The 18,328-nt window shown below is 50.8% G+C and overlaps 1 protein-coding gene across 1 annotated transcript; it reads right to left on the bottom strand.

Annotated features, from left to right (window-relative positions):
* Positions 1 to 3,982: 3,982 nt before the first annotated feature.
* NAPSA (napsin A aspartic peptidase) lies at positions 3,983 to 10,122 on the bottom strand. The gene is given in 11 exon segments (XM_030761341.2): positions 3,983 to 4,131; positions 4,134 to 4,206; positions 4,406 to 4,438; positions 4,440 to 4,517; positions 5,062 to 5,206; positions 5,414 to 5,536; positions 6,549 to 6,754; positions 7,081 to 7,199; positions 7,393 to 7,516; positions 7,612 to 7,768; positions 9,468 to 10,122. Coding segments are annotated over 11 exon segments (1,278 nt in total). The 5' UTR covers positions 9,539 to 10,122.
* Between the last annotated feature and the right edge of the window lie 8,206 nt (positions 10,123 to 18,328).

Raw genomic sequence — 18,328 nt, 5'->3', positions numbered from 1 at the left:
TAACATTGATTGGACGGGGCAGAGCGGATCTTAAGAAGAGGCAGCGCCACAGAAATTAGAAACAGTCCTGATTGAGCTAGGAGAGTGAGGGGGCGGGACTGAATGAGGGGCGGGAACTGGAAATGGAGAGTGGCACTAGACTGGACTGAAAGGGGACACGGCAAGGGGAACAGGGACTGAGACCCAGTGAGAAGGGGCGGAAATGGGCGAGGCCTGGAAACCTGAGAGCTTCTGGCTAGGACTAAGGGAAAAGGCGAGGTAAAGAAGGGGCAGGGACGGAGCTGGAAACGCGGCCCGTTTAGCCGGGGCTGGGCCGGGAGAATGTCAGGAAGGATTCGGAGGGACTGCGGGAGGTGGGTGGGATCCACGAATGGTAAAAAAAGTCTTGAATGGGCTGTGGAAAGGCAAGACTAAGGGAGGAGCGGCGCTTTAAGGGATTTGAAAGCAACCAGGCCAGGTGGGGGCGGGGCAGGGCTAAGAGTGTAGAGAATGGCTAAGGAAAAGGTGAGACCTGCAGAGTACAAAGCTACCGGGATGGACGGAGCGGTGGGACCTAGAACGGGAAGTCTTGGGGGCCAGAGAGCCTGGGAGATAGTTCTAAGGGTCAGTAGGGCCTTAGAAGGGGGAACGAGGTGAGGGAAAGTGGGCGAGGTCTAGATAACGGCGGACTGCAGCCAGCAGAACCAAGGGATGGATGAGAACTGGTAAGGAGAGTCTTAAGAGAGGCGGAGGGGAGAAACCAAAAGGCCGGGAAACATAGTCTAGGCTGAGGCAATAGGCGGGGCCAATAGGAAATTGGGCGGGATTAGGTTTCAGAGAGTCCTGGTGGGAGGGCAGAAAGTTGGGGCGGGGCCAATGGTGGGCGGGGCCAGAACTAGGCGGACGGCCCCGGAGCCTGTCAGGCCCCGCCCCCTGGGCTGGACTGGCCCCCCCCCGGGTGGTAGAGCGCAGGCGCGGGGGCTGGGGCGGGGCCAGCGGCTGCGGCTGCGGCGGCAGGAGGCTGTGCCTGTGGGAGGGAAGTGGGTGGGTCAGGGGCTGCGGGCGTCCCAGGTCTGCACTGTTCCCAGCCCGCCTCCTCCCTCTGCAGGTACGGCGGCTGGTTGGTATCGCCTCCCTCTCCACCCCCACTCCCGCTTCTGTGTCTCTTAGTGTCTCTTTTTCTCCCCTTTTCTGAATATTTGTCCCCCCCTCTCTGCCCTTACTCCTCTGAGGCTCTGGCCCCTCCTTACTCTCTGCGCTCCCTCTGGTTCTCTGTCCCATTGTTCTCTGTATCTGTCCCCCTCCTTCTGAGTCTTGCCCCTCTTCTCTCTAAGCCTCAGTCTCCTCTCCCCTGACTGTGTCTCGATCTCCCCACCCCCAGTCTCATCTTGACCTCTGGACCTTTTTCTCGGATTTGCCTCTCTCTGGGTCTCTGTTCCCTCCAGTCTCTGTCCCTCCTCTTTGTGTCTGTCCTCCACTCCCCCCACCACCACCGCCATCCCAGGGCATCCCAGGCTCCCTCCTCTCTCTGGTCTCTGCCCATCCATCTGGGTCTCCGTCCCCCTAGCTCTTGTTCTTTTACTACCTCCTTCCCCGTGTCTTTTTCCCCTCCTCCGTCTCTTTTCCCCCTCTGTCACTGCCTTTTCTCTTTCTGTCCTTTTTCTTTCTTTCCCTTCCCTGGGCCTCTATCCCCCACCCCCACCCCGTGCCTCTTTCACCCCTTTCTGAATCCCTGTCCCCCTTTTTCTGGGTCTCTGTCCCCAGTTCTTTGGGGCTCTGTCCTGCTGTCCTTCAGTCTCTGTCCCTCCCTCTGGATTTCTGTCCCTTTCTCTCAGGCTCCCACCGCATCACCGTCTCTAATCCTCAACCTGGCCAGGACTCGAGGCTGCGTCACTGCAGAGAGTTGCAGAAGCGGAGCCCGTCCTGCGGACCAGGGAGGTAGTTTACCTCAACTCCCCCCACTGCCCCCTGATCCACTGTTCTCAGGCAGTCCTCAAGCCCCCGTGGGACCCAGGAGGGTAGAGAAAAGACATCGGGGCTTCCTACTCTTCTCTGCCCCGGATTCTGGTGTATCCCCAGGCAGAAGCAGTGAATCCTGAGGTGAGGGAATGGTCTTGGGTTGAGTGAGGCTTCTAGGCAGGTGGGGCGTGGGGGTGGATGCTGGGGCCGGGGTTGGGTAGGCACTAGGAGCTGGGAGTAAGGGCTAGGGTAAGGACCTAAGTCACCTATCCTCCCTTATACCCTCCCCCCACCCCACCCAACTCTACTTTTCTCTTCAGCCTTTGATAGCAGCCAGGCACGGGATCAAGTTACCAAACCAGCGTTTTTGCGGAGGTCAGAAGATGTGGGAGAAGGTGCGGGCTGGGGCAGAGGGAAGTGGGGAAGGCAGGGATGGGGGGGGTGAGGAGCGAGGAGGCTGGAAGAGGGGAGAATAGGGAATGAGACTCGGGATTAAAGACCGTGGGATTGGGGGAAGAGGCTCGGTCAAGGATGATCCAGACTCCATCAGGCCCTGGGAAATTTGGGTGCCGTCACTCCCACATGGCCCTCTCCAGGCCCCACCAGGGTATGCGGGGATTTGTAAGCCTGAATTCTGCACCCATAGGGGAGGCTTCTGGAGGCATAATGAGGGCTTGGGTTATGGGACACCCAGCTCGGCAAACAGGCCAGAGGGACGTGGACTCGATTTTTAGCGACGGACACCAGGGGAGGGGAGGCCAATGTCTGTTCGCGTCTTCAGACCCTTTCCCCATCCCTCCTCCTTCCCAGTCTATCCCTTCTCAGGCCTTCAAGGCACAAAATTCCTGAAAGCCCCAGACTCTCACCTCAGTCATCCTTGGCGCCGCCTCCTAACTCTCCCTCCCCCATTCCCCAAAGCCCTGGAATTGGGGAAGGGTCTTCCCCTTCCTGCCTTCCAAGACCCCTTCCTTGTTCCTCCGCTCCCATTCCTATCAGTTCTAAATCCAGGAAAGACGATCTTCCAGGCACTAAAGCTGAAAATGTGGGGACTCTGCCTACGATCCTTGGTCCCCCGAGACCCTCGAATTACCTCTCCGCTGTAACCTTTGAGTCCTCCTCTCCCGAGTCCCCCGCCTCCAAAACTGGGATTTGGGCTGTCTTACCGCCCCCGGACCCTGTGCCTTCTCCCCCTCCCCCGTACTCACCCCAAGTCGAGGCGGGGCGGGGATGGGGGAATCCGGGATTAGCGATGGGGGGAGGGGTGACCCAGCCCCGCAGCTCTGGGCAGCGAGAGGCTGCGGAGGAGGGTAGTGACATCATCGCCGGAGGAGGGGCAGCCCAGCTCCCCCCAACCCGGGGAATCCCAAGGGTAGAGAAGAACAGGAGATTAAGTGTGCGGGAATGGTATCTCCTCCCCTTAGAACAAGGGTTGGAAAATCCTTTACGATTTCAGCCACCCCCCACTGCCACCTGTCGCTGCCGTCGCGACCTGTCGCCTCCCACGCGTGTTGTGGCTGCGCCCGCCCCCGTTAGGACGTGAACACCGCCTAGACTACAACGTCCGTGATGCTCCGCGGCGTCGAGTGCATTTGAGGAGAGGCAGTGTAGGCGAGAGGCTTCATGGGCTTCGTAGTATAGGACCCTCGCACCAGTGTGCGCCTTGGAGAGGAGTGATACCTTTCTCCTTCCTTTCTTTCTCAACTCCAGAGAGCCGGACACTAACTTTTTTCTGAAAAAAATCACGCGCTTAAAAAAAAAAAGGGGGGCTTCCCTGGTGGCGCAGTGGTTGAGAGTCCGCCTGCCGATGCAGGGGACACGGGTTCGTGCCCCGGTCAGGGAAGATCCCACATGCCGCGGAGCGGCTAGGCCCGTGAGCCATGGCCGCTGAGCCTGCGCGTCCGGAGCCTGTGCTCCGCAACGGGAGAGGCCACAACAGTGAGAGGCCCGCGTACCGCAAAAAAAAAAAAGGAAGAGACCCAGGTAAGTTTAATAGAAATAGATTTTTACTGAGTATCGGGGGATGCGCATGCGCATAACCAGGGCCTCAACCGGAGAACTACGCCTGCGCAAGCCCACCCCTTCACTGTCCTGCTCCAGGAGCTCGAGCGCGCCCAAGCCCCACTCGCGCCCCGCTTTTCCTGTCGCCACGGTCGAAGACGGCCACGTAGGTGCCCAAGAAGACATCGCCCCGCAGAGGGGCCCTGCGGGCGGAGGCATGTCCAGAGCCTGGAAGCCAGACAAGCAGAGACGGACGCCACCCCGAGGAATCTACAAGGCGACAAGACGGATCACAGGTGTCGTGTCACGCCCACCGGTGTTCCTTCTTCCTACGAGCCAGAGCTTCGCCCCGCCCACTACCGTGGGCACTAGAAATGTTTATGTGGTCCCTGCTTGGCCCTAGTGATGTCTCACTCCCAGCCCCACCCTCTCAACCCGTCACTCTGACGTCATTGTGACTGCCACCTACCTGGATGACGTAGTCCTGGGCCTTTAAGGTTAACGTTGAGGTTAAACCAGACCCCGCCAAGGAGGAAGGAGACTGGAGGGAGCGTTGGGATTTTCAAGCACTGGATGAGGTACTGAGGGAAAAGAGGAGTAAGTAGAGACGAGGGATTCCTTCTCTGCTCAAATTCTTTCCGTGACTCCCCAGTGCAACAGGGAAATGTCCGTTTTGGGCAGCTAGGTATTCAGGACCTTGTGTGGTCAGGCTCTGCTGTCTTCTGTAGCCTTATTGGCTTTTCCCTCACTCCTATATAGTTGTTGCCACTTCCTCTAGGCTCCCATTTGATCAAAACCTCTTTTCCTCTCATTGAAAATCAAAAACTCGTGGCCCACGGGCCATACTGGGCCTATAGGTGTATGTAATTAGTCTTATACTAATTATAACTTTACTCGCTCTCATCCTGTCCTGTCCCCGGAGTCACTTGAGTAGACACTTGGGAGGTGTCCTTGCTTCCCCTCACTAACCCCTGGCCTGTCACTCACAAGGTCCAGTGTTTTCAGCCCGTGCATACCTCTTAGCCATGCGATTCCCACCCGCAGGCCAGAGCATCCTGCCCAATGTCCACCATTAAATCCCTATTAGCCTCCCCAGCCCACACCCACCAGACACCAGGTCCTCACCTCCCCCATTAGCAGGGGGACTCCCCCAGTGGCTGCCTGCAGGGCCCGGATCTCCTCGGTGGGTCCCGTGATGAGAGACGTGCCTGTGTCCAGAATGGCAGCACAGCCCCGGGCACAAAGAGTCAGCCCTGTGCCAACCTCCACACTGTGAGGCAGAAGGAGGCAGTCATTAGAGCCAGCATCCTAGGAGGCCAGACCCCCAGCCCCCTCCTCCTGCAGAGCCAGGAGTCCCGGCCCACAACCCCTCCTCCATCAGACCTAGGAGTCTGGGTCCTCGGCTCCCTTCACCCCAGGACACTGGATTTTAGGCTCTAGCCCACTCCTCCCAGACCTAGGAGGCCAGGTTCCTCACCGCTCCATGTGGATCTGCCAGTAGGCAGGGATCGTGACTAACACAAAGGTGAGGGGTGGGATGTAGTGTGCTGGGTCTGAGCCACCCAGGACCAGCTCTCCACCATCAGCTGCCCCAGGGTCCCTGCAGAGGCAGACAGCTGTAGGCGTCGTGGGCACTTCTCCTGCCAGCCCCAGGAGTGGCCAAGGGAGGGACTTCTGCCAATGGGGTGGTGTCTGGGTTCTAGGTGGGATAGTGGGATGCAGGCAGGGCCTTGATGTTGGGACTGGAAGCAAGGCAAGAAGTGAAGAGAAATGGGGCTTTTCTTGGTGGAGGTTAGGATTTTAGGGTCTTGGGAGCTTCCTGAAGTGGGCATAGGACTTGATTTGACTGTAGAAGGTAGAACTTTTGGGGGGAGTGGAGCATTGAGGTTTCTGAACTGGCCTTGGTAGGTGTGATTGTGAGAAATCAGTCTCCCCGAGTGGATGATGAGACTTTCTGAACTGCATGTCTAGAACTTCCGGGGAATTAGACTTCCTCAGTTGGCTGAAAGTGATAGGAAGGCGGGGGGTAGGGGCGGGCACTTCCTGGAAGTGTGGAAGGTCAGGATCTACTAAGAGGTGGGTGGGGGGATTCCCTGGCCGTCCAGTGGTTAGGACTCCGCCCTTCCACTGCAGGGGGGCAAAAGTTGCAGCCAAAAAAAAAAAAAAAGAGGTGGGTGGACTTCCTGGGTTGGACGTCCGGATAACTGAAGGGACACAGAATTTCCTGCCTGGAGACTGCCTGGATAACAGCTTGGGCTTTCTAAACATAAGTTTTAAGCTTCCTAAAAGGTAAATGTAACTTCTTAGATTAAAATGGGCAATTCCTGACTTCTGACATGTGTTCTCCAATGGAATTGGGATTTCTTTATGGTGAAGATGCGGTTCTTAAATTCAGTATTTGATGGGGTAGGGCATGGAATTTCCTGGTTTGAGTTTGAAACATGGAACGTTTTAAGTGATGGTGAGTTTCTTTAGTAGGTCTTAAGGTGTTGCTTAGTGAGTGGAACTTATGAATAGGGTTCATGTGTTTCTTATATTGGGGCGGTGACTTCCTGAAGGAGGGCAGAACTTCCTTCTTGGGGCTAGGACTCAGAGGAAGGTAGACCCTCCGCCATTCCCTGTTGAGGTAGAAGGAGAAGACAGGCTTATCCAGAAGCCCCTGGTCCACCAGTCTATCCAGTGGGGGCCGAACTCCTTCCACAGGCAGAGCGGGAAAACCGAGGCCCAATATCCCATTGAAGTGGGCAAATGTGAAGACCAGGCTGGGCTCCCACAGAGCCTCCCCAAAAATCACCGATGCACCTGTGATTCCCCCAATCTGGGGTAGATTCAAATGGAGTAAGTTACTTCCGGGAGGACATTACCTACATGTCTCTGAAGTCTCCCAAACCAAGGCATGAATCCCAGGTCTGGGGACATCTGTAAACGACTCCAACTGCCTAGGAAGCTTTGCCTTGTAACTTGAGAAGGCCCACCCCTGTCTGGGAAGCCCCGCCCTCTTCCCCAGGAAGCCCTGCCTCGCAATTCAAAAGCCCCATCCGTTTACCCTGGAGGCCCCGCCTCTTCAAGCCCCTCCCTAAACCAGATAATCTTAGAGGTGGGCTTCTCCCAGGCTCAAGCCTTCCCGGGGCCAAGGTCACGCACAGTCAGCTTGTCCTCACTCAGGATGCCTTCTAGGCGGCCGGTTCAGTATTGAATGGCAAACTTGGTCCCATTGGGCCGGAAGGAGCTGGAGGCTTTGGGGTTGAAGCGGTGGTGGAGCCCTAGGTCAGAAGGTGAGGGAGCTGTCACTGGTGGAAAGAGGTCTCCCCAGTGTGCCTCCTGCCTTTCCGGCCAACTCACCTGTGAGGGTGTGTTGGAAGAGAACAGGTCCTCAAAAACCCTTGGGAAGACCGGGCCCAGCCCCCCTTCTCCCTTTACCCCCATTCAGCCTTATTCTCCCCCATGACAGCTCACAGCAGGGCAGACTGAAGAAGTGGCATCTCACGGACGGGACCCAGAGACTGGAGGAACCAGTGTCAAAGATGACAGAGAAGTTTTGGGGTGGCGTTCCCAGCCCAGTTTCCCCGTAATACTGGACCTGATGGCAAAACAGGAGAGGTCCTGGATGAAGAGCTTGACTTCAAGGGCAGGAAGGTTGGGGACGGCGGGGGGCTGTGTGGGGCTGTGACTCACGTTCATGTAGTTGGAGAGAGGCACAAAGAAGTCCTTGTCCCCGGGGGATGGAGCCTCCAACCTGGGGGGCTCTGCTGGCTTATCCCATCCCCTCAGTGGGTTCAGGGCCCTGAGTCCAGTGTAGACTCTGCAAAGTGGTAGAAACCCTACCAAACACCTACCAAACCACGATGACAAATTTCCCCAAAGATTCTACAAGAGCGCACCATTCCAAACAGACTTTCCCCCGAACGTTTCAATAAAAGACCTTCCAAATTATGTAAAGTAAGCCATTCCAGAATGGACATACACAAAGTCTTCCAAAGACCCTAACATATGCCAGGGTGGGGGGCCGTGGTGGCGGAGGGATGGATGGGGAGTCTGGGATTAGCAGATGCAGACTATTATGTATATATCAATAGAATGGATAAACAACAAGGCCCTACTGCATAGCACAGGGAACTATATTCAATATCCTGTGAGAAACCGTAACGGAAACGGATATATATATATAGCGTGTATAACTGAATCACTTTGCTGTACAGCGGAAGTTAACACAACACTGTAAATCAACTCTACTTCAATAAAATAAACTTTTAAAAATGCCCAAAACGGCCTTCCCTGGTGGCGCAGTGGTTGAGAGTCCGCCTGCCGATGCAGGCGACACGGGTTCGTGCCCCGGTCCTACTCATTCTGTCAATATAGCACAAAAACAGCCATAGGCAACAGGTAAACAAATGAACATGGCTGAATTCCATTAAACTTTATTTGCAAAAACAGGTGGTAGGCTGGATTTGGCTCCTGAGCTGAGTGTTTTGCCAATCCCTGACCTAGAGGGCTAGTTAAAATTTAGAACTGCTAAATTTCATTTTTTCTTTTTCTTTTCTTTTCCTTTTTGGCCACACCATGCATCATGCGGGATCTCAGTTACCCGACCAGGGGTCAAACCCATGCCCCCTGCATTGGGAGCACAGAGTCTTAATCACTGGACCACCTGGGAAGTCTCTAGAACTGCTCGTTTCTGATTGAGTAGGTCTAGGATGGAGCCTGAGGATCTGCATTTCTAACAAGCTCCTGGGGCCTGCTCAAGCCGATGTTGGTGGTCCTGAGTCAACTCAGAGAATCATTGCTCTTTGCCTTGATTTGGGAAGTGGCTATGACCTCTTAAGCTCAAAAAGTAGGTTAGCAAACATCACAAGCAGTAATCTGTTTGTATCTGCCTGTAGTTTCTCCTTGGGGCCCTGCCGCCCGTATCTTTGCGGCCACCACCCATGACTTAGTCTTTGAGAGGCTTAAGAATGTGAAGTGGGGAAAAAGTGTTTCCTGGAAAAGTAGACCCCCCTCCCCCCATCAAGAGTTCCAGGGAGTGGAGAGAAGAGAGGAAGGGAGAGATTGGGGGAGGCACCAGAGGTGGGGGGGAGGTCATAGGAGTCCCCAAAACTGGACTTCTTGAGACCTCAACAATTTGGAAGATGCGAATCTGGGGGAGTCTCACTTTAAATGTCACAGATCTGGGGCTCCAAGATCTGTTGGAAGATGGGTGTCACAGGTCTGGAGGGCTCAGTATCACATCATCAAAGCTCAGGGTGGGATCAGCAGAGTTCTCCCAAAAATGTGTACTAAGAAGATTGGGACGGTCCCCAACCAAGGGTCTCAGGGTGCAGGACCTTAGACTCAAAGGGCTTGGGTCTTACGAGATATCAGGGTGGACCCCTCAGGGGTGAGAGCCCAATTTGGAGATCTGGGAACCCAAAAGATAGGAATCATGGATTCTGGGGTGTCAGGTTTGGGGGTCGCTGAACTGGGGAGCCCCAGACTTGAAGGGTAAGAGGGAGGGAGTCCGTCCCAGGTTTTGGGGTTGTGGGGGTCCCCATTACCAGATCAACGTGGCCCCAGTGGGCTCCATGGTCAGCAACGGTAGCAGCAGCAGCAGCGGTGGCGGAGACATCTCTGGGGACCCGTGTGGACCCAGGCGTCCTGCGGCTCCGTTTTCTTTCCCCGAGACTGCGCCCTGTTCACTGCCTACTTCCAGGTTTGAGAGGTGACTAAGACACGGAGTTTCTTGGTGGGTGATGTGGGAGTGATGGGTGGTATTTTGGGAGGAATGTGCCAAATATTTTGGTAGGGTCGCCGGAAGTATTGGCGTGCCTCACTCCTGACTTCGGTGGTGGTGGAGAGTCTCCTGCGCCCCTCCCTTACCCATTCTTTACTTATAACTTTTACTTCATTTTTTCTCATTAACCACAAGAGTTTTCTGGGGCAAGCAAATGTATGGGCGGGGCGTTTGTGAAAGGTCTGGGGGAAGGAAGAGAGGGTCAGACTAGACGTCTTCTGCCCCATATTAAGTGGGACTGACAAAGTGTCAGGACCCCTGATTCCTATTGTTTTATTTGGAAAATACTGAAACACACAAAAAGTCCATAGCCCTACCACCATTGAAAAAGCATAAAAATAATTTGCAGTGTCTCTCTGTCTGCCCCCTTTTCCATAATTAAGTTTCTCAAATATTTAGGAGCACCCAAAAACCCAGTTTAAAAGTGCCCTAGATTTCTGGGTACCACCCTCAGAGATTCTGATTCCAGAGGCCTGAGACAGAGCCCAAGAATCTGCCGGAAAAGCAATTCATTTACATTATTACAACTGTGTTAATGTTATTTCCATTTACAAGGACTGGGTAGACCTAGAGAAAAGCAAACTTGGGAGAGTGTACTAGTTAGTTAAGGCTGTGTAAAAATCACCCCCAAACTGAGTGATTTAAGGCAGAAATAATCATTTATTATTATTTTGGGGGGGGCTTTCTGCGTTAAAAATTTGAAAGTAGCTTGACCATGCAGTTCTGGCTCATAGGGTTGCAGACAGATGTCAGCTGAGGCTGCCATCGTCTGAAGGCTTCAGTAAGGCCAGAAGATCCGCTTTCAAAATGGTTGGGGCCCCACCTCTTGAACTTGGGTTTCCTTTAGGATGTTGTAGCCGGAAAGTCCCTTAGGTAGATGCTGGAGGAAAGTGAGCTTCAGGGCGAAGTTGCAAAGAGGGAGGGCCTAGGACCCGCAAGTTTCAGGAAACATCCTCAGCAGCACCGCGGGGCAGTGTGGGCATCCAGTGAAGAGGAATCCTAAAGGAACAAAGCCTTAAGCGTTGTACAAGTAATGATGCAAGAGAGAGAAGGAAACATTGCAAGAGGGAAAGTTTGGAATAGGGAGAGGAGAAGGGATTCAGTGCCTATGTGGAGGGGTTGGCCTCTTACAGATTGTCCAAACATGGTCATGGGAGGGACAGCAGTGTACCTCTGAAGGTGAGCTAGTAGTGTCCCTAAGGCAAGCATGGGGAAGTTTCTTTCTGATTGCTTCTATTTTTTTCAGCAAAAGAAGAAGTGAGAACGAAAAGGGCGAGGGCTTCTAGAAGTTTAGAGAAAGAAGATGAGAAAATGATTTCTTAGGGACTGGAGAAGAAAACTGTGGCAGCCTTGCAGTTTGGTTCTGAGTGTTTGCAGTCACACATCTGAAGTGTGTCCACTCACAAGCTCAGCTGGGTGAGAGCAGGCACACAGAGGCAGTGAGTTCATTTTAACCAGAGTTGGGGTTTTGCCAGGCAAGTATGACTGAGGGAGAAAGAGTAAGGGCATTAATGTTGTTTGTGCAAGGGCACGATTATGGTGGTTGACCACAGAATCTATGCAGCCTAAGGAAGGGAGGACATGAGAGATAAGGGAAACAGGAAAAAAAAGGGTAGGATCAAAGGATCAGAGGTACCAAAGGCATTACAGAATGGAAAGGCCCTATATGATTAGGCCGCGTCCCCTCCCTGACATCATCTCTTCTCACTCCCCCTCCTTCACTCTTGGCTGTGCCTCAAACATCCCAGACATACTCCTGCCTCAGGGCCTTTGCACAGGCTGTTCTGTCCAAGTGTTTCCCCTCCAGAAAACCTTACTCACTCCCTCTCCTCCTTCAAATCTTTGCTTAAATGTCACCTTCTTAGTGAAGTCTACCCTGTTTACCCTATTGAATATGTCAACCATCCTCCCCCGGAATTTCCAATCTCCTTTACCTTGATCTATTTTTTCCCCATAGCACTTGACATCTTCTAACATTTCATTCACTGAAATTAACACGACATAATTAATGTCATCAGTAGTAAACCACGTGCTTCTTAGAATCAGTGATACTTTTTTTTTTTTTTTTTTTTTTGCGGTACACAGGCCTCTCACTGTTGTGGCCTCTCCCGTTGCGGAGCACAGGCTCCGGACGCGCCGGCTCAGCGGCCATGGCTCATGGAGCCAGCCGCTCCGTGGCATGTAGGATCTTCCCGGACCAGGGCACGAACCCGTGTCCCCTGCATCGGCAGGCGGACTCTCAACCACTGTGCCACCAGGGAAGCCCAGTGATACTTTTTAATTTATTTATTTATTTATTTTTGGCTGCGTTTGGTCTTCATTGCTGCACGCAGGCTTTCTCTAGTTGCTGCGAGCAGGGGCTACTTTTCGTTGTGGTGCGCGGGCTTCTCGTTGCGGTGGCTTCTCTTGTTGAGGAGCTCGGGCTCTGGGCGTGCGGTCTTCAGTAGTTGTGGCCCGCAGGCTCAGTAGTTGTGGCTCGCGGGCTCTAGAGTGCAGGCTCAGTAGTTGTGGCGCACGGGCTTAGTTGCTCCACGGCATGTGGGGTCTTCTCGGACCAGGGCTCAAACCCGTGTCCCCTGCATTGGCAGGCGGACTCTCAACCACTGCGCCACCAGGGAAGTCCCAGTGATACGTTCTATACTGGTGATTTACTTATTATCTTTAACATTTGTTTCCCCATTAGAATCTGATCTCCACAACGTCAGGGATCTTGGTCTGTTTCACTTGCCACTCTGTCCTCAGCACCTAGGACAGCGCCTGGCATCTTGCAAAGGGTCAATAAATATTTTTAACAACCACTTCGAGCACTCGTTGCGCTGAGGGATTTCCCTGACACAGCAGATGGAGGGCCAGTTTCTCTACAGTAATTCTCCCCACATCTCCCCCTCCTCTGTCTCAGCAGTTGGAATACTCAGTCTTTTTCTTTTCTTTTCTTTTAAATTTTATTTATTTATTTATTTTTGGCTGCGTTGAGTCTTCGTTGCTTCGCGCGGGCTTTCTCTAGTTGCAGCTACCGGGAGCTACTCTTTGTTGCGGTGCGCGGGCTTCTCATTGCGGTGGCTTCTCTTGTTGCGGAGCGCAGGCTCTATGCGCGCGGGCTTCAGTAGTTGTCCCAGACCAGGGCTTGAACCCGTGAACCCCTGCATTGGCAGGCGGATTCTCAACCACTGCGCCACCAGTGAAGCCCGGAATACTCAGTCTTGACACCTCAGAGTCCCCCCCAAACCTGGCTTTTGCATCTTCCGGCCCCAATTTTTTTTTTTTTTTTTTTTTGCCGTGCTGCGCGGCATGCTGGATCTCAGTTCCCCGACCAGGGATCGAACCCGTGCCCCCTGCAGTGGAAGCAAGGAGTCTTACCCACTGGACCACCAGGGAAGTCCCTGGTCCCAATTCTTACTCTCTAAGATTAAGTGGTTTCTGAAAGGTCCTGCTGCAAATCCGTAAATGCTCACACGGTGGTTGTATGGGCCTATATTCTCAGACAAGATCTGCTCTTTCCCCAACCCGCCCCCTCATCAGTGTCTTTTCTTTTTCTTTTTCTCTTTCTTTAAAGAGTTCTAGTTTATGATTTAGTCAAACTCTAGGAATTATACTCGTAACAGGTAGAAATGTAAAGCCTTGTGATTATTCTCTGTTCAGTAAGGGGAAAAATATTTTCTGATCAGTCTATTTTACATGAATTCTGATAATACAGTTTCATTTGTTTTTCCACATAAATTTCCCGAAAATGTTTTTAAAAATTAGTATACACGCTACAAAAATGGTTGACTCTACATGCATCGTTTTTACATTGACAATAATATTTCATCAACTTTCTTGTAATTATGAACCAGTCTCTTAATTCAACTTAATTTACTGAGATCCAACAAGTATTTATTAAGCACCTTCCCCAAGGCAGCAATGTTTTTTGAAAAAAATATAATTTTTAAACTTTACCTCCCTCCCTGGTTTCTTGAGCTGAAATCCTGGAGCACGTGGGTCTCTTTCAAGCCTCCCTGCTTTTGTCCCTGTGTTTCCCATTGCCTGAAATGGCGACACAAAGAAGTCAGGTAAGTTAGTCCTCTCTGACTGCCCCCTGCCTAAGGTAGCTGGGAGATGTCTTCCGAACACACTCAGCAAATGAGACCTGGATCACCCCTATTCTGTCAAATAGTGGTTTGTAACCGGGTCGACCTCCAACACCAGACCAGGAGCCCTCGAGGTAAGTCTCAGGCCTGACACCTTTCTCCAGACTCAGAACAATCAAGCCTCAAGATTCGACTGGATAAAGAGTTACTAGATTCTTCTTTTCTTTCTTTCTTTTTTTCTTTTTGGAGATTGTCCTTTTTTTTTTTTTTTTTTTTTTTACTTTTTAAGGAATGTTTGTGACAATTGTATATAATTTTCAAGGTTAATGACATATTGATTCACAATAATGAAAGTCTCCTTTATCTACGTATTAGTGTCCTGAAGGTCCCTTAATTTACATAATCATAAATTACATTTCAGCTCTCTTCATGAGCTTGTTCACCATTTGATGAAAACGTAAACGGTAATTTTATTTGGGCTCAATTGTGTACATACTGCATTTATGCAGCATTAGAAAATAGCATTTAGGGGACTTCCTGGTGGTCCAATGGGTAAGACTCCTCACTCCCGATTCAGGGAGCCCGGGTTCGATCCCTGGTCGGGAAATAGATCCCACATGCTGCAACTATCCCTGCGTGCTGCCTCAAAGACCCTGCACAGCCAAAATAAGTAAATAAATAAATATATTTTTTAAGTTAAAAGAAAATAGCATTTTAATCTAACCAGCAAGTTAGGCTCATTACAAAAAATAAGAATATTGGTTAAAAGTCTTTTCTTTTTTTAATTTTAATTGGCTGCGCCGCGTGGCATGCGGGATTTTAGTTCTCCGACCAGGGATGGGACCTACGCCCCCTGCAGTGGACGCGCTGGAGTCTTAACCACTGGACCGCCAGGGAAGTCCCTACTAGACTTTTCTGGGGGGCGGGGGGCGGGCATGGGTTGAAGCTCCAGACACCTTGGGGTCAGCCTCCAGGCCTGGCTTTTGCTCACTGCCCTTATTACTTTTGCTGGAGTTCCACTGGCCAGAACTGAGTCACGTGATCACACCTAGCTGCAAGGGCAGGTGGGAAATGTAGTCCACTTGTGTCACCCTGGACAAGGGACTGTTTTTTGTGAATTCTCAGCCAGTGTTGAACACATTTAGCCCACAGGTCCTCATGATTGGATCTGTGTTCCCTCTATGATCTTATCTTGTATCTTCATCCCACCCCACACAGCTCCAGCCATTCTGGCCTTCTTTGCCTGTTTTAGAACAAGCCAAAAGTGTTCCTACCTTGTCTTATTGATAAGTTTATTAAGAGTTGGTCAAGGGATTTCCCTGGTGGCCTAGTGGTTAAGATTCAGCGCTTTCACTGCTGTGACCCAGGGTTCAATCCCTGGTTGGGAAACTGAGATCCTGCAAGCCGTGCTGCCAAAATGAAAAAAAAAAAAAACAACAACAAAAAAAACTAAAACAAAAAAAGACTTGGTCATAATTTTGGAAAAATCGCGTCACCCACTACAACACTGCCAGAGACATCTGAGTTGATGCTATAGCATTCCTGCGTCAGACTGCACTGTAGCTTTCAAATTCACAGTACTTCTTTATTTTGAAGTAAGATTTGGCTGCCATATTTTTTCTGTCATCCACCTTTGTTGATGTAAATATCATTTTGTTACAGATCAGCTGTTACCCCAGAACTCACAGACCACAGTGAGGCCAAACCAACCAAAACATGGGGGTTTGGAGCAGAGAAAGGTTTATTGCAGAGCGATGCAAGCACAGGCGGCTCATCTTCCAACCCTGAACTCCCCAAAGGGTTTCAGCAGAGTATTTTAAAAATTTTAAAATCTTATATTGGAGTGTAGTTGATTAACAACGTTGTGTTATTTTCAGGTATACAGCAAAGTGATTCAGTTATACATATACGTGTATCTATTCTTTTTCAAATTCTTTTCCCATTTAGATGATTACAGAATATTGAGCAGAGTTCCCTGTGCTATACAGTAGGTCCTTGCTGGTTCTCTATTTTAAGTAGTAGTGTGTACATGTCAATCCCAAACTCCCAATCTATCCCTCCCCCCTCATTTTTTCAAAAAATAAATTTATTTACTTTTGGCTGCGTTGGGTCTTCGTTGCTGCATGCAGGCTTTGTCTAGTTGCGGCGAGTGGGGGCTACTCTTTGTTGCGGTGGGCGGGCTTCTCATTGCGGTGGCTTCTCTTGTTGTGGAGCACGAGCTCTAGGCTCTAGGTGCACGGGCTTCAGTAGTTGTGGCACGTGGGCTTCAGTAGTTGTGGCTCGCAGGCTCTAGAGCACAGGCTCAGTAGTTGTGGCGCACAGGCTTAGTTGCTCCGGGGCATGTGAGATCTTCCCGGACCGGGGCTCAAACTCGTGTCCCCTGCATTGGCAGGCGGATTCTTAACCATTGCACCACCAGGGAAGTCCTACCCACCCTCATTTTTAAAGGCACGTTGAGGGAGGGGCAACCCAGGGTATGTGATCAGCTCGTGCATAATTCTCTGCTTGGTTGATGTTGAGGTAACAGGGCAGTTAACACTATCAGTCCTTAGGTGCCAGTAGATCTGGGGGCTATGATCATCAAGTAGTTAATTTCTTACATTTGGTGGTGGTTCTTAGCATCTGAAAAACTCAGGAAATATGCATGAGATACTATTATCTGTGTATAGTATCATGAGATATTATTATACTTATGGAACTGTGTAACTCAAATTGGGACTTGAACCCACAGGCCAGGACTCAAACCCAGCCAAAACCTATATTGGGACTTGAACCCAAGATCTTTTAACGGAGATCACACACCTGGTCTCAGGACTTAATGAAGCTCAGGTTCTTGATGTCTCATCACAGAAAGAATTCAGTGAGAGACAAAGTGATAGTAAGAAGTGGATTTATTTAGAGAGAAACACACTCCATAGACAGAGTGTGGGCCATCTTAGAAGGCGAGAGCGGCACGAGGATATGGGGTTGTCGGTTTTTATAGGGGTGGGTAATTTCATAGGCTAATGAGTGGGAGAAGTATTCCAGCTATTTTGGGGAAGGGGTGGGGATTTCCAGTGATTAAGCCATTGCCCACTTTCTGACCTTTATGGTTGGACTTGGAACTGTCATGGCGCCTGTGGGTGTGTCATTTAGCTTGCTGATGTGTTACAGTGAGCGTATACTGAGGCTCAAGTTCTAGTGGAAGTCAACTTGTCCGCCATCTTGGACCTATTTGGTTCTAATCAGGTTTATGTCGTGTCCTCGGGCTATGTCATTCTTTTAAAGGTTATGCCCTGCCCCCTTCCCTCCTGTTTCACTTCAGAGAGAATCTACAGCAGAGGATATAGTGGAGGGGTCTGTCATGGGAAGGCCCGTTAGGGTCCTGCTTGGTTACAAACTGAGACTGAGAGCGATGTGACTTGCCCCAAAACTGTTGTCCATCTTCAGTCTATTTCAGCCGTTTGCACTTTTCTAACAGTGAAAAGTTAAAAATAATTTTCACCAGAATAAACATACCTCACACATACTGGGCTCCTTATTTGAGCCTGGCCAGGTTCACGGTTTTTACCTCATTTAATCATAATGACAACGCAACAACAAACTCTTGTTGGTCCCGATTTACAGATGAGGAAACTGAGGTGCAGGGATAGTAAACAGCTTGGCTCAACATTACACGTTGAGGAAGTGGCAGAGACACCCATTCAGTCATCCCCCATGCCCATGTTAGCCACTCGTTTTATTGGTAAACATCCTTGGATGGAAATTTACACAGCTTGAAGGCCACGCTGGAATGGACAAAACAATCTACAAAAGAGTATGGAGCATATATCCCCATTAAAAAACAATACATATATGCTCAACATAGATCTGATTATCACGGTGGAAAGACTTTGGAACAATTTCCATCTTCTACCTGTTCAAGTATTCTGAGTTTTTTTTGTTTGTTTTTGCCCTGCTGTGGGGCATGCGGGATCTTAGTTCCCCTACCAGGGATTGAACGCGGGCCACGGCAGTGAAAGCGCCCAGTCCTAACTACTGGACCTACAGGGAATTCCCGAGTTTTCTTTAAAAGCTATTATTTTTATCTTCTTCGTAGAGGAAGGTTACTTTTTAAAAGAATTATTCCTATCACCAAATTATTTTTAAAATATATTTTTTCCAGGTTTTTTCTAGGTCTAGGTTTGTAATTTAACTTATTTAAAACCAATAAGCGGCGCACCTCCAAAATCAGAAAACTTATAACAACCCAGAAGGGACAAACATGCTTTTAATCAGCCGTGTGCGAAAAGGATCTGTAGTCGTGGAGATGATGCAGAGTAAATCTTTGGCATGCAAGCCCAGAGAAGCACAGGGCAGAGTTTAAAGCCACGCAGGGCGGGGCAGGAAGCTTTGGGTCTTGCCATGCCGCCCTCTTGCCCAACGCTTGATTGAATGGGTCCGGAACTCTTCTGCCAGCCCCCAGTGGAACTATCCGGAAAGGTAAGCTTCCGGTGGGTACACGACTTCCGTGCGGGGCAGCTGATTAGGCTAGCCCTAGAGGGAGCGGAATTCCGTCACCCTGACTCCCCGCCCACTC

The sequence above is a fragment of the Delphinapterus leucas genome, chromosome 20 (genome assembly GCF_059928025.1).
Source record: "Delphinapterus leucas isolate spDelLeu-1000000601 "Yukka" chromosome 20, BTC_Dleu_Yukka2, whole genome shotgun sequence".
In the NCBI taxonomy this organism is placed as follows: Eukaryota; Metazoa; Chordata; class Mammalia; order Artiodactyla; family Monodontidae; genus Delphinapterus; species Delphinapterus leucas.
The sequence above is the reverse complement of the archived record's forward strand: the minus strand, read 5'-3'. Positions and strand labels throughout refer to the sequence as shown.